Source organism: Neolamprologus brichardi, chromosome 17, assembly GCF_056152115.1.
Source record: "Neolamprologus brichardi isolate AB-2024 chromosome 17, ASM5615211v1, whole genome shotgun sequence".
Taxonomy (NCBI): Eukaryota; Metazoa; Chordata; class Actinopteri; order Cichliformes; family Cichlidae; genus Neolamprologus; species Neolamprologus brichardi.
In genome coordinates this window covers 21,556,856-21,573,629 of record NC_142120.1, presented here as the reverse complement: position 1 = coordinate 21,573,629, position 16,774 = coordinate 21,556,856, and the positions used below count along the sequence as shown (strand labels likewise).

General features: G+C 40.5%; 1 protein-coding gene across 1 annotated transcript in view; it reads right to left on the bottom strand.

The window, feature by feature from the left end:
• Positions 1-16,774, bottom strand: part of LOC102789248 (receptor-type tyrosine-protein phosphatase R-like) — a 47,432-nt gene that overhangs the window by 20,546 nt on the left and 10,112 nt on the right. Inside the window, exons 3-8 of the mRNA XM_087831111.1 lie at positions 5,289-5,402; positions 5,065-5,214; positions 3,844-3,951; positions 2,058-2,180; positions 1,113-1,234; positions 754-897 (exon numbers count right to left, since the gene is read on the bottom strand). Of these exons, the coding sequence (XP_087687237.1) occupies positions 754-897; positions 1,113-1,234; positions 2,058-2,180; positions 3,844-3,951; positions 5,065-5,214; positions 5,289-5,402 (761 nt within the window). The remainder of the gene's footprint in view (positions 1-753; positions 898-1,112; positions 1,235-2,057; positions 2,181-3,843; positions 3,952-5,064; positions 5,215-5,288; positions 5,403-16,774) is intronic.

The window sequence follows — 16,774 nt, the reverse complement described above, 5'->3', positions numbered from 1 at the left end:
TTTTTGCACAGTTTGTGTCGAACTTGCCAAACACATTTCTCGTGCTTCCAAGTCTTTAGTAACAGTGAGAGTAAATGTTAAGACTCCATGAAATGAGAAGACTGAAAAAAATAAACTAATCATGGATTTAATGTTTCCACCACATTTTCCACCTTGTGTAAGCACATCTGTTCAAAGGCTCATCGTGAGCACGTACACAGCTCAACACCTGCCTGCTCCAACAATCACAGGTTAGAGGTTACGCTACTCCACACACACACACACACACACACACACACACACACACACACACACACACACACACACACAGAGCGCGTTCTTCCCACTCACAAACACTGTGAGTGCTCATTAGATACATTTCCATCTGAATATTAAAAAAAAAAACATACAGGCTTCATTGCCATTTGAAATTCAGTAGCTTTTTGATCTTACAATATTTTATATTAATTTTAATATCATTTTCATTTATCCAGATTCCAGCTGCGTTTACATTGGACTGTAGATATGTGTGCTACCACACAGCTGAAACTGTACTGAACCTCTACTGAGTGCACGTCAGTGTGACCGGGTCCTACAGTTACTAGTCTGGTTTTATTTAAGGTGATGTCTTTTTCAGGGACAGGCTCTCTTTTTTCAGTCCAAACCACATTCAGCACATGTCCAACAGAAGAGTTTAGGTCTTAAAGTGTGATGTTCATGTTTGGTATCGGTGTTGTTTCAACATGACATTTAAAATCCAGAAGAAATTCTTACCTTTCTTGAAGTCCTGCAGCTGGTTTCATCCTGAAGGGGGAGGGGCAGGGCTTCAGCTCCTTATTGGATGTAACTGGGGTCACGCTGGGTGGGGGTGTGTGGTTGTTGCTACCAATAATAATTGGTACAGGTGTGGGGGCGGGGCTATGAGGAGAAAATAGAGTAAATTAAGCCTAGACTGATTAAAAACTATCAAAGCAGCAAGCTGTGGAGCTTCATAAGATCATTCCCATTATGAACATCTGCAGATGTTATGCAGCTGAGAAATCCCGACTTTTAATCAGATTATCACTTTATTAAAACTCAAACAGAAATTACCAAAGCATCATGGGAAAAAGTCTGTGGCTAAATAAAATAACCTTGGCAGAGGGACGACAGGTGGACCGAGGCGGTGGCAGGCTGCGATTGGCTGTTGCTGGGGAATGGGTGTGGCTACAGCAGGCAGGAGCTCAGCTTGGACCATGCTTCCTGAAACGATCACCTGAAACACACACACTCGTTAAGTTGCATTCCTGAGCCACCTGGCTGTTTTAAGCTGGGCATACACTGTGCAATTTTTTCTGTCATGTTATTCAGCTCCTGCTTAAACTGTACAATTGAATCCCAGGGGTTTGTCAGTCACGATGCGTGGTCTCACATTATACAGCTGATGCGACCTGAGTGCTTACACTATGCGTCCATAACATGAAGTTTATAACACAAAATCTGTCTCTTGGTCTCCCTCTCCGTCTTTCACTCACTCACACACACACACACACACACACACAACCATCAACTTTGCTAATTTGCTAATGAAAAACATTGCTCAGGCAGCTGCAACTGAGCAGTAATGTCCATCCAGCTCTTTTCACGGTTGGTGCAGTCGTGATAAATTTGTGAGGCCAGACCGAAAAGGCTCGGATGAGCTTGCCAAAGTTCTACAAGTTGTGTTTTCATCGCTTGTGTCCAGATCACACGCTGCACTGCCGTGCTGCTCCGTCTTTCCGCTTCCATTTCTGTTTGTGAGTGCGCATTGTGAGAGGCTGCATTGACATCCTCACGAGTGCCGACAGGATTTCAAACAGGTTTGATTTTTTTGCGACCCTGTGATTGTTGATTGGGAGCTGGTCGTGAGGTGTTAATCGCTTCTCATCACCCCGTGTATACTACACGATGCACGACACACGATAAAGGCGAAACTCGGGCCGATCCCCAAAACTGTCGCACGACTGAAAAATCCACTCAAAATGGACCAAAAAAAAAAAAAAAAAAAATCGCACAGTGTATGCCCAGCATTAGACAAGCACTGGGAGTGTGGTGGTGACCTTGGTGCCCTTTGACCTCTGGGCGTGGTCTAGAGGTACTGTCGGGGTTAGATGGAGGTCAGGGGGTGGAGCTTTCAGCTGTCTGTCAGAAACCTGCACCTTCTCTTTCAGTCGGTACAAAACCTGGAGGGAAAAAAAGAAAGAAAGATCGAGGTCGGATGCTGCAGAGCGTGAAGGATGGAGCTCATTCAGATCAGGAACCTGAAAATGTTCTGATCCCAGATGTGAACATCCAGGATTTGCATGCTGGAAAAAACAAACAAACAAAAAAACAACAGGAACCTTCTACAAAAAAATACACTTAAGGATATATGATGATGTCATTTATTAGTTTTTTTAACATTGCACATTTTTAGTCTCTTCTATTTTGTTCTTTTTTCTTTTAGGAGTAAATATTTTTTGTTTTACCTTCCTGTGGGCCATAATTATTTCATCAAGTTTTCCACTTCCCTTTTCCTATGTCTTCTATCAGCTGTATTTAATAACTTCTTACTTTGTGCTGGTTGACTGATTTTATATATATTTATATATTCTCTGTTTACTGTGTTTAATTTATTTTATATAGTTTCTTACTTCTATATTTTTTTTATATTCTTTATTATATTAATATTATTTTTTTAAATATATATTTGGGTTGACTTGTGTATTTCCTTCCCATTATTTTTTATTTTCTATTTATTGTATTCAAATGTTGTTTTATTTCCTCCACTCTATTTTTTTTCCAAATACTGGAAAGTGACATTTGTATTCTTAGATTTGTAATATATTACAGTTTTATTCTATTTTATCATCCTTTTATGTTATTCTTATTTTAATGTATTTATTGCTTTGTTTCTTTTGAGGGTTCACTGGTGAGTGAAGAGCAACAAAATTTGTCCAGAGGAAAAACAATTTACTTCTCTTTCTTCTTTATTTTTAAATAAAATATTTTAACAGGTTTTCATTCCGGTTTTTGGTCTGTTTGTTGGATCTGACATAAATCTGCTAAACCTGTGAATATTGGAACATTGTAGAAAAGGAAAAGGAGAAAAAGGGGAATATAACAGAATACAAAAAGGCAGAGGCATGCGGAGGTTTGTGTGCAGGTGCTCCTTCATGTGGACAAGATGTGAAGTGCAACTTTTAAATATTAGTGACTATTTTGTGTTTGCTTTAAAAATTATTTGTTGTTGTTGTTCATATGCTATGATTATGTGATTTTATTTGTTTCTTCTTTCTATTTGGGGTTTATTAAATTTTTTTTGTCATTCTAAAAAGATCTATTTATTTACATGTTTGTTTGTTTTTTATAACTTTTTATTTTCTTTTTGTATTTTGGGGAGTGACTTTGTAATCTTATTTAATGTTTTTATTAAGTTTTGTTTGTCTCTTTTGTTTGTAATTTTTTCAAATTTTTATTATTTCTAAGAATGAATTATTCATGAATTTGTTTTCTTTCTTTCTTTCTTGGAGAATTCATTTATTTACTTGAAGGCTTCACATGTTCTTCAGTAATTCTCTGACCTAATTACATCTAAGTCAAAGTGCTTGAAGGAGTTCTTGTTAACTGGTTGATTGGATTTACTCATGTGGCAGCTGAGGATTGTGAACCCAGATTTTTCTTTTTGGTGCGGCAACATCGACTAATTAGATTAGCAAATCTTCTACCGTCTTTCACTGTGGGATATATAGGACAAGTTTTTATGCTAACTTTATACACATTAGTGAGTGAGTGTCCAGTCTTGCATATTTACAAAAAACCAAAACAAACACATACAAAAAAACAAAACAAAAAACACACATTTACCATCAAGCAGGTGATGACGATGACGAATACAGTGAAGAAGAGGACGACAGCATAAAAGCCTTCTCTGCTCCACACGTGGTCCCGCTGCTCGCCCTGAAGGACGTTTTTCTACAGAGGAAACAAAATTTAAAATCCAGTTTGTGATCATCTGTTCAGGATTTGCTTTATGACCTCCTCACGTTCAGCCCATCATGATCTAATATTTCCCAACAGGCCTGCATCTGTCAGCTCGTACTTCCTGAGAATATCTGATTTCAAAAAACTTCCACAAAATTATTGAAGCCATTCGTCCAGAATATGTGAACACAGTTTTTGTTCTTCACAGCGATTTTACAGCCTTAAGCTGCATTTATACTTGACCTTTACTTTAAAGTTTGTTAGATTTACAGACTCTGGTTTTGTTTTGTATATTTTTGGTAGCACGTTTTCCAAAACAGTGGCTCAAAGGTTTTTGCACAGTACTTTAAAGATCACCATAAAGAAGATATTATAGGAGCTGCCATTCAGTCAGAGATTAATAAGCTCTGACTGAATGTTGTCACTGCAGTCAGAACTCTGAGAGCATTCGATATTCAAAAACAGATTTTTGGTGGATTACTCCTTTAACGCAGCCTGATTGTGGGCATCTGCTTCTCACTGACACCTGTGGGAAGTTTCTGATTTGTTGCTGTAATATCGCCACAGAAGAAGAACCGCATTAGTCACAGCTGCAACTGTGAGTGATAATATTAACTTAACGTATAAAGCTGCTCCGCTCCTCATCTGGCTGATCGATGGCGCTTTAATAGTTCTATTAAACTTTCAAGAGCGGCGCTCTGCCCTCTAATAATCTCAATCCATCCTCCCTGTAAAAACTCGTGGTGATCGGGCCTTTCAGACTGTGGCACCACGGTTGTGGAATTCTCTCCCACTGTCTCTTCGCTGCATGGACTCCATTGATTCTTTTAAGAAACAGCTGAAGACATTTTTATTTAGAAAAGCATTTGATTAATTTCTTCTTATGCTGTTTTTATAGTTTTATTGTTTTACATTGTTTTATTTACTGTTATATTGGTTTTATATTCCCATTTCCTGTGTTGTAAAGCACTTTGTGATTTTTATCTGTGAAAAGCGCTATATAAATAAATTTTACTTACTTACTCCCTGCCTGTCTCCATGGCAACTAATGGGAATGCTTAACAAGAAACACACACACACACACACACACACACACACACACACCTCAGTGGAGACCTCGGTGATGCCAAAGTGTCCCAGGTGGCGATGAAGCACCCTGACGTTCAGTGATTGGATGACCTCCTCGGCGGGGCGGGGCTCGGAGATCCCCAGCCTATCGGAGGACACAAACAGCTCGATACCATTCTTCTTCTCCTGTAAGAGATGTCTGTCAGTCAGGCAGTCAAGTGAACAGCGGGTGAGCAGCGGGTGATCGACTGGCATCTTACATTCAGCTGGTTGATGTGGACGTGGCCCACAGGAACGCCCAGCGCTGCCGCTACACCCTCCCGAAACCACCGAAGAAGACTGACGTTCAGCCTTCTCACATCCACAGCCAGGTACTGAGAGAGAGAGCGAGAGAGCGAGAATTATGACACAAAAAAATAAAATAATGCTCCATTTATTTAAAAGAAACTAATTTTTTGCATCATTCAGTAGGAATTCATAGCAGGCCAAAAATCAAACCTCAGCCATCACAGACCGCCTGATGTCTGCTGGATGCTGTTTCCAAAGTCATGGGGGTAAGGCCTAAACCGGACGAGTTTGTGTCGTTTAATGCAATCATCTCTCCCAAAAAACAAAAAAAACCCACAACAACAACAACAACAACAACAAACATAGCTGCCCTGCGCTTAGATGTATAATTATTGTACCAACAAACCATCTGAAGAATCTAGTTTTGGTGAGTGAAATTCTAGAAACTGTAAAACTATATTTTATGGACGCATTTGCCTGATAACCCCAAAAGTCATAGCAGCCAAAAACTACTGATGCAGCTGTGCTAGGATATTAAATCTAGCCAAAAATATCAAACAGCAAATATCAAAAAAGTCATGCAAAAAACAAAAATGCCAACACTGGAGCTTTACAGCGAGGCCACGACCAGTCCAAGGCCTGAAGCCTGCCGATTACATACTGTAACCCCAGGTTCTGAGAACACGGGTGCAGCCGTCTAACACAAAGAGACCAAAAACATGTCATGCCAGTTTTGCACTGATGGGAGGACAACGTAAAGCAGCTGGGAAAGTTATGCTGATCTGAACTTTGATGCAGTATGATGGATGGGACTACGAATGCGAGAGCAGGACATTTTTAGCTGAAGGCGGTCACCGACACGAGCAGAGCTGGAAACTAAAACTTGGAATTCAGCTGAAAAACACCTTCAGACATCACCTGATTATACAGCGCACCGTTTTCGTGATGTTTTCAGATTTGAAATTATTGCATCGTGAATGTGTGTTTAAAGGGGAGAAAGAGTATTCAGCCAGTCATGCTTTACTACTGTACTCTCTTTTTCTCCTTGGTCTGGCCAAAATAACAAAAATAACAATAAAAAAAAAAAAAAGAAAAAAAAAAAAAAGAAAAAAAGAAAAAAAGAATGACAGCTTTGAACTGAAGGTCAGTCCCGACTCCGACAAATAAAACTGGAAAAGAAAACCTAAATAATCACCATACTGGATCTCCTGCCTCTCCTTACAGAGGAGAGACTTTTGTTCTGTGGCTTCATCACCAAACAGATCAAATCATCTCTCCATCGCCCATCCTGTGCTCTCTGTGCTCTCACCCTCCTCCTCCTGTTTGGCTCCTCTGGTTTTCCCAAAAGCCTCTCAGCTTCCAGAAAAAGTGATATGACAGACGCTAATGAGTCACTGAAGTTTACTGCAATCTGTTTGCAGAGAGAGCCAACAGGAAGAGCTTCTTTGGATGAAGACTGACGAGTACACAGACAAAGAACTGTTTGGTTTAAGTCTCTCATTTCAAAGTAAACTTTATATTTAAGGGAAGTGAAGATTCAGATTTATTGACTTTAAATCCACTTATCAAATCCAAATCCTCCCAGATCCCTCAATGATCATCTCCAGTTGTTATCATTTCCAAACATTACAGATAGATGCAGTGGGCTCAGTTAACAGCAGTTTATAGACCTGAGCTACTTCAGTAGGGACGGTGGGGCCAGCAGGGCCTTTGTGTGCTGTGGATCAGTTTGACTATGCGGGCAAAAGAAATACTGCTGTCCTTGTCATCTCACACCTGTGCTGAGACACTGCAGAGAGCGACAAGCTGAACACACTCCTAAGTGCTGCCGCTGCCCTAACATCACACTGTGCGTGCTTGTGTATGTGTGTGCATGTGTTTGCATGTGTGTGTGTGCGTGCGCGTGTGTGTGTGTGCGCATGTGTGCGTGCGCGTGTATGTGTGCATGCTTGTGTGCGTGCGCGTGTGTGTATGTGTGCATGCATGTGGGAGGTTGTTTACTAATGGCTAAAACAACCTGTTCTGCTGCCACTTAATTCAATATGAGGAACAAAAAGCAGAGGCACACAGCTGATGTTATTATCCAACTGCGTCTGGTTGCAGCTCGTTGTGTTAAACATCTCAAACTGCTCGAGAGACACAAAAACACAAACACGTAACCCACTACTGCAGAACTGGACGCCACTAACCCTCCGATGTCTGCTCTATAAAGGTGAGCAAACTGTGCAAAATACCAAAAAATGCTCAAATTAAAGCAGTTTGTTGAGAAACTCATTTAACTTTTACCAACTCACAAACCAAACCAGATGTTTAGTCATAGATGATAAAGAAAATGAGAAACCTACGAAGCTCGAGTCACCACAAAACAGAGAATCAACGATACAAAACAAATCTGTTTGTTTAAAAAAATGTCAAAGAAACCATCATGTTTATGCCTCAGAAATCAGCTTCACCTGCTGACAAACCAAAGTATTCAGTTTTCTGACGTGAACAGCTACACAAAATGAAAAATCTCAGATTTAAGTTGTTTAAACTTCTTCAGTAATCAAAATAAAATGTTTCTCTGAACAGTTTGCTGAGACTTAGCTTCACAGGCTGAAAATCTCAAAACTCTTACTGGCTCAAATAACCAGAAAAAGAGAAAGAAGAAAAAGATGAATCTTCAAAATTGTAAAAGTTTTGATATTAACAAATTAAAAAGTTCTCAATAAGAACCACTTCATTTTCCTCAGTGCTTTAAAATGCCTGGAATGGTCACCCAGTGAACTAAATACCTTCAGATTATTGACAAACTGTTTCAATGTGAAGAACGACTCATCAGCTGAGTGAAAATTAAACAGAGAAACGATCAAATACAGAAAGAAGCTCACGGAAGTTCATTCTCAGAAGCAGCTGCAGTCTTAAATGGATGTCAGTGAAAGAGGGAAAAAAACAAGCAAACCACCAACAACACCTACACAACCTTACCGAGCAAACATGCAAACATTGTTGATCCTTGCCGTCTGCCACAGGAAGCTTTTCACTGAATGAACAGACACATACACAGAGGCAGGCGATGCGCCTAGCAGTCAGGGCTCAGGGACTTTTTGCTCCATTTCCTGATCTTGTCATTCCCTGATCTCTCATTGGCTTAGAGGAAGAGAGAGCTCAACCTGCTACCTGATTGGCCGTTGTCCCAGTAATGCCATTATCCCGCTGTGCTTCCTGTCGAGATCAGGTGCTATTTCTGTCCCACACACACACACTCACACAAATGTTAATAACAGCTAATTAGCTGATAGCCTCCGGTCAGGTGGGAAGGGAATCCAATTTGGTTCAATGAGAAAAATCAGAAAGAGAGGGAGGCTAAAGTAGTGCAGATAAATAATAAAAACAAAAATATTTAAGAGGTGGAGAAGAGGAACAAGAAAAAGGGCAGGAAAAAACAAAAGCAAAAGCAGGAAAGGGAAAAAGGGCAGTAGGGCATTAAAATCAATCAGAGCAGCAGCAATAAGGCAGCTAACTGAGTAGTTGGTTAACAGAGAAGTAATGCAGCTATTTTAAGTAAATAAAAGCCAATTAAAAGTCATCACTGTGGCCTCTGAGGAACTGACAGACTTTTGTCCTCTTTAGGGAGCTAAGTGAGCTGGAGTTATTCCTATAGTCCTGCTGAAAGAAGCATTTAGGAAAACTTTCGTAGAATTAACCCTCAAGTATCGAAAAACTGCAGTTCCCCCAATGTCCACCAGAGGCTTGAGCAGTGAAATATATGGAAGGCTGTTTCTGCCACTTTAATTATATATATATATATATATATATATATATATATATATATTAGGGGTGCAACGATACTCGTATCGATATCGAACCGTTCGATACAGTGCTTTCGGTTCGGTACGCATATGTATCGAACGATACAACATTTTTTATTTATTTTATCAACTTTCCTTCTGACGATGCTATCTGTGTTGAGCGCTCAGTGGATCTGCGCTCGACAGTGCAGCCTAGGCGGAGTAGTCGAACACAGATTCACTGAGCGCAGGGCAAGCTAGCGAGACAGAAGCTAGGCTAGTTGCAACATGGCAAATTGAACCTCCCCCACCCTCATTCAGATCTGGCGTTTGGAACTATTTTGGTTTTCATGTGATGTATGACCCTGAAGGTAAGCGCATCATGGACAAAAGTAAAACAGTATGTTGGATGTGCCAGCAATGCTCAATTGGTGGGAACTAGTGTGTTAGCGCACTTAGCTCGTTAATGTGTTGACGTCTTCCAGCCCCACTCATGAGGCGATCCGCGGTAGCTCGTTAACGGAGATTTGCCGTGTTGTGACGTTAATGTCATTTCAGATTAACGCTGACAGCACTAGTGGGAACACAACCAATATGACTGCACATTTACTCCGACATCATCCTAGTGCAAAGACAAGTGGAAGCAGACAAAAACAAGCAGGCATGCTACAAACTTTATCCGAGTCATTTAGACAGCCGTTAGCACATGATTCTCCTTATGGGGACCTGATATGTTTAATATGCTGCTGAGAATATAGCCCAGAAGAAGCGTATAGTATAGCTTTTATTTTGGAAAGAGACATTTCTCCATAATAAACTCTCTTTTCCAAAGATGAGTGATTCCTCAATCAGATACAGGGCTCGCAAAATCGCTAGCCCGACGTCCTGGGGCTTTTTTCCAGTCGGGCTACCAAAATCTATCTCTGCCCTGCCCGTCGGCCTATCGTAGGAAGGAAAACTATATGTCAATGCTTTTGCATTCTTTCGGAAATGTAGCTGGGTAATTATGTCATTGGCATCGGCCACTGTCAATATGTGACATACTGAAATCGCGTTTGAATTTGCGCTTGTTTTTTGCTTTCACTTTGCAATCGCGTGAACTGTGTATAGAGAGCGACAGTACTGATTGGTGAGTGATGATAATTTGCGCACCAATTCCTCTGACATCGTCTTATCAATCGTTAGCTTACTATGCAAACATGACAAGTGAAATCTCCCGCAGCTTAAACATGTGAGAGGTTGATCGCGCAGAGAATCGCTGAGCGTTATGTAAGTGCGTGTGTAAAAGCAGCAGGATATATATTTTAGTTCTGCTGAGCCAAATAAGACAGGTCAGGGTGAAGAAGTGACAGCCAAAGAAAAGCTTACCACAAAACGGAAAAGTTATGACAAATCAGACTATAAGGCAAAAAGAAAGTGCAGCTTTATGGTTTCATGGACAAAAGAATTTCTGTGGCTGCAATATGACGAGCTAAATAACCAGGGCTGCACATAAGTGGTCCGCAGGTGCGCATTCGCTGTCAAAATAAAAACCCGCACAAGATAAGAAGTTGCAGCGTGTGTTTGCGTACATAAGATTTTCAGGAGGAGGACAGACATTTGTTTAGAACTCTTAAAGATGTCGAAGGAGCTCCTTTAAGCAATTACTGTGATGTTCCTCCACCTCCAAAGAAATGTCAGAAGGAGTCCGAACCACAAAAGAAACACGTATTCTCGGAAAAGTGGTTGCAGGAGGTGAGCTGGCTTCAAACAAATGATGAACGCACAGAGATGTGGTGCAGAATGTGCCGTGAAAATTTAATAAATGACAAATTAATAAAAAGGCATGAACATTTTTTTTGTATCGAAAAAATATCGAACCGTGACACCAAAGTATCGAACCGAACCGAACCGTGAATTTTGTGTATCGTTGCACCCCTAATATATATATATATATATATATATATATATATATATATATATATATATATATATATATATATATATATATATATATATATATATATAAATTTTGAGTTATCCTTCTTGAAATTTCGATTGATTAACTCACAATTTTGATTTATTAACTCGAAATTTTGAGAAAAATAAACTCAAAATTTCGAGTTAGCTCTGCCAATCAGTAACCTACGTGGAATGTCCACTCAAAACCGGTTCACAACAAATTGGCGCTTTCGAGAGTACGTTTGCTGCCATGTGATTCAGCCAATAACACAAGGATTTCATCATTTGTGAAGACACGCTGAAAATAATCAGCAACTTGTGCATTCATGACTGCCTGTAATACTGGTAGCTTAGCTGTAGCATTTGTTTTTTTGTTTTGTTTTGTTTTTTTTGCCTGTCCCATTTGGTTCTTTAGCCATCAAAATTTTTGTCTGAAGGCCAACAAGGATACCCAATGAATTTACTTTACCAAGTGGATCATCATGGCCTTACCGTATTGGTCCATTTGATCGACCTTTGTTGTTATTATTTATTTTATTTTCAGTTGTTACAGATGGGACAGACATGACTGGGGGATAGGAAAGGGAGAAAGAAAGATGAAGGAAAAGAAAAACAGAGGAGAAGAGGGACAGTGAGAAAGGGCACTTAAAAAGAGAAAGAGAGAGAAAAAAAAAAAGAAAAAAAAATCTCCTGGATCACTTGTTGAGAAAAAAAGAAGAGAAAACAAGCAAAAAAAGAGAGCAACATAATAAACACAACATCATCGCATTAATCTAGATAAGTGTAAACAGCAGTAAATACTAAATATTGAATGCTGTGGTGCAGCACGCAGGACTAACAGTGCACAATGTGCTTTGAGGTAGCAGCCAAGAAAGGTGTAGTTTATGTCTATGGACAGTGAACACCCGTGTGCACACCTGTGTGGATCAGCATGCTTGTATTCAAAAGGTTTCCCCATGTAACGGTCTGCTAGAAGGTGTAGGGAGCCATAGCCCTGTCCCCCAGGGCATGAAGCAGGCATGGAGGAGATTCAGGCCCCAGACATCCAGAGGCCCCAAAGTGTGAGAGCCCAAGGAGGACCACCGGAGGGGCATCTGTGCCACCCTCCTGGGAAGAGCTGAGGAGAGCCCCAGACGAGGGGTCACCCAGCAGCCACGGAGCAGAAGCCAGAGGGGGCTGCACTGGCGTGCCCGTCGGCTCTGCCGGCAGCCAGCTGTGCCAGAGTGAACCGAGCCGCAGGCCCAGAGGCCGGAGGCCCGAGGGCCCCCTACGCCCCGGAAGAGGCCTGACCGAGCAACAGGTGCCAGGCCCTGCCAAGTAGCTACCGGGAGTGAGCTGGTACATATCTGAGCGCCCAGCCCTGGACACCAAGAACCACCAACGCACTGACCCCTGAGGGCATCAGCCACTGGCAGGGAGTGTGGTGAGGGGAGATAGGCCTCCATAACAGCTGTAGAATTTGTAGCTGAGGGTTTCAACTTCCGGGTAACAAGGAAATGACGTCATTCACGTAGATTACTGATTGGCCGTGCTAACTCGAAATTTCGAGTTATTAACTCAAAATTTTGAGCAAAGTCAAAATTTCGAGTTATGGATACTTTTTTTGTGGCGGAAACAGGCTTCAATAGACCCAGACTCTTTACAGCAGAAATAAACATGTTTACAGCCTGACAGAAACAAGTTGGTCTCTGTGGACAGATCCCTCCCTTTAAAAATTTTTTTATAGCTTATTCATCTGGAAATTTGAGTTAGGGGCAAGGCCTCTTTGACTGACAGGAGGATCACGACCCAGGTGGGGGTAGCTGCTAGCTGTATGCTAGGCTTCAGCTCAGCGAACTGGAATCCCTGTACTGGACCTGTGGATTGCATTTGTACTGTTGGAGCCCTTTTATTTGCAATTATCTGATCAATAATATGGCTGCTGGGCAGCAAATCGTACTAACAGACCATCCAAAGAAAGAAATTCCAGCCCATCGACACAGTATAGCCAACCAAGCAGGCTAGCATTAGCCAACTACTCCTCCAAATGTGGTACTTCTGGTTCCAGTAACAAGGTGTAGTCTTGGTCACAGTGTCTACGTTTATCCGAGCCTTGCCGGAGGTTCATCACAGGGAGTTTTTGCTTCTCACTGTTGCCAAGTGCTTGTTTATGGGGGGTTGATTTTGGGGGCTTTCCTCTGCATTATGGTAGGGTCTTTACAAGTGGTGCAACGGATCAAAAATCTCACGGTTCGGATCAGATCACGGTTTTAAGTCACGGATCAGATCAATTTTCGGATCAGCAAAGAAAAGAAAAAAAATACAAAATTTTAACATTTACTTATTAACTTAAGTATTTTTTGCCTATTAAAAACATTCAAATCAAGACTCATTCCACGGAATTATATAAAAACAAATTAAGGTGCAATATAGGGCAGTACAGGGCTTTGTATCTACCACTCCGCTGTGATATAATGAGCGGTCACGGTCACGTGGCTTTCCGTTGCCCTGGAGGTCCACCCATTTGTAGTTGGGCAACAGAAGATGCCTGGGACAGTTCAGCCATAACTTATAACTTTTACATAACTTTTCCTGCTCATACATGCCTGGGTACAATTTTGTCACTAAAGTGGACGCGCAACGGGATATCATAGCGTGGCTAAGCACGTTCATCATAGTTTAAACCCCTTGTTTTGCACAAGGGAATACGGCCTCCCGTCTGCAGCTAAACACCCCAGTAGCTTTTGTAATAGCTTTAGCCCGGTCGGATTGGGCAGCAAAGGGCTGCTTAAATGCCGCAAACTCCTCTGCTCCTCCACTTGGACCACTACCACTGGCTATAACTATCGCTGGCTATAACTATTGCTTGACAGACTGACCACGTGCACCATACACATACTTTTTTTTCTTCTTTTTCGAATCTTCGGATCACGTGCGTGGCGAACCGTGGAGTGGGATCGGTTCGGATTACGGATCAACCGTAATCCGTTGCACCACTTTACCTTACAGTATAAAACATCAAGGAGCAAATGTTGGCATTATAAAAATAAAACTCAACTGAGCTGAAATGCATATACCTCTTCTGCATATGGATAATGTTGCCTTGCCGGATGACAAATTAAAGGAAAAACCAACAAAAAGGGTTGAGTATAAAGGTCAGGCCAAGAATGGTGGGTATTTAACCCTTTAAAGCCGGTCGGAGCGGGCACGCTCCGTTTTGCATAACTATTTTTAAATCCCGGTAACACTGCAACCACATAAGCTAGCGCAATAATTTTTTTGCATATGAAACCGGAGGAGTTATGCCATCAGCTTGTCCTAAGTTACAGTTTCCTTCCACATATAGCTTTGCAAAAACTGCATAAAAAGCACTTGCAGCAACAAAAACATATTCCAGAAACACGCTTTGCCGATCCGATCAGCTTTTTGTAACACTTCCTACGTCCATCAGTGCGAACTATCGCATGTCCGCCATGTCCTGCCCGAAACTGGAAGTGACGTCATTTTGCGGAAATGTAGTTTTTTTTTTTTTTTTTTTTTTTTTTTTTTTTTTTTACACTATCAGGGCCTCATGAGCCTATACTTGTGTTTTTAAAAGTTATGTTTGACTTTATGACTTTCTGTGTCGTTTCTGGGATGCTTAGGACTCATATTGCACTGCTGGAAATTGTTTATTTTGATGCATATGCTGTTTTTTTGCAAATTGGCATTATAATATTTATTTTCGTTTTTCCTGCAGTATATAAAAATTGGTGTATTTCAAAAATAAAACTATAAAGGCACTCAAAATAAATTTTCCGTGGTGGGAAACTATTTTGTGCAACTTTTTTGTATTTACAGTTTTGAGGGATAAGCCTCTTAAATTTCTCTAACTAGAAATATATGTTAAAAAAACAAAAACTATTTTAAAATTTTTGTAGTTTATTGCATTTTTTTGCAATTTATGTAATTACTATGCACTTAATGCAGACATATTATTAAAATTTGGGCTCTAATGGTTGTATTTATGTATATCAACTTGAAATGCTCCCAAAAATGGCACTACAGCATGTAAAAATATAATATCAGCTCTGGCGGACTTGGTTCTATGGTAGGTCTTAAAGGGTTAACAGAAATATACAATATCATTAATAACAGAGATAACAAAACAATAATCCAAGCGGAGAATTAATTTTGACTGCTTGACATCGCCTAATTACTCAGACTGACACGACTTCAGTCAGAGCTGGTAATATTTTCTGTACCGTGAATTTAATCACATTATGATTTTTTTCTTTAAATAACTGTCTCCGTGTGGAATCTGCATCAGTCTCTTTTTCCTTCCATTGTGCAGCTTCTGTGCAGAGCGCTGGTGGGAAAAACGTGAGCGACACGTGACCTCAAGCTCAGTGAGACCTCACACAGACGCACACGGCTGAATGAGTGGGATAACATGAGGTTAGATTATTCATGCTTGTGTTGTTTCCTTTGAGAAAAATTACTGCAGTTGTATTTTTATCAGCACAGAGTGGTATCATGGCACCAAATGTCCTTATTCTATTTGAAGAGTTTTTTTTATATACTTAATTTCTGTTAGTTTATATTATATTTATCATAACTGCATTTACTGGTTATTTTCAGTGTGTGTGGGGGGAGGTGGGTTTCTCCTCAGCACAGTGAGCTGATTATTACCCATCTAAATATTTTTAGGATACAAAGGCCCTTTATGAATCTGTAAGAGGCTGGTAAACAGTATAGAGTGCAGTGCTAACACACAATGTTTCACTTACTAACGTAAAGACTTTCAATATAGAGATATAAAAATGATTTGAGTACAGGAAGCAGTAATGGTGGTAGGGTTTGGGGTGCCACCCACATGGAAAATATGATAAAAACACAACACAAACAAAACTGCGCCCAGGGATAAAAAAAGGGAAAAAGGAAGCAGGAATGAAATCAAAATGCAATGATTTGCAAATCACAAACCCTGAGAGAAAGACCATTTAAAAAAAAAAAAAAATCATTTTGAATTTGGCAGCTCCAGAAAGCTGGAATCTAGCATGATTCTAGCTTCTTAGCAGTTCCGGATCTTTGTCGTATTTTTGATTTCATGATGCTCCAGATGTTCGCAGGTGGTGAAAGATCTGAAGTACAGGCAGGCCAGTTCAGCACTGCACTCTAATATGAAGACATGAGCACTGATAACAAACCGGATGGTCTCTCTTCTCTTTAGTTTGGAAGAAGTGTCCACGTTTTTCATTAACTTTCCACTTTGCTTCGCTCCATTTTAGTCCAGAGAAGATAGCAGCTCATCTGGATTCTTCTTTGCATGACAGAGCTTTAACCTGCAGATGTGGATAACATCTGTTTGTAATGCAGTGCCGCCTGAGGGCCCAAAGATTGGAGGCATCAAATATTGATTTTTAGCTTTGTCCCTTACACACAAAGATTTCTCCAGATTTTCTGAAACTTTTGAGGACATGTCGTCCTGTAAGTGATGAGATATTCAAAGTCTCTACAATTTTACACTGATGAACATTATACTGAATTTTTTCTACAATGTGTAGACACCATTTTGTAGATTGGTAAAACTCATTTTCACTCATTTTAAATCCAGCATGTTTCTGACCTGCTGCACCATTTCCTTTTTGAGCCTTATAATTCCCTCGAAGCACAGGCAGACGCAAGTGGTTTTCTGTCACTGGTTTATTTGAAGACTTCTCTCCAAAGCCACTGTGAAAACTATACAGCATTAACAAAATAAAACTCAGCGTAAGACACAGCAGTAA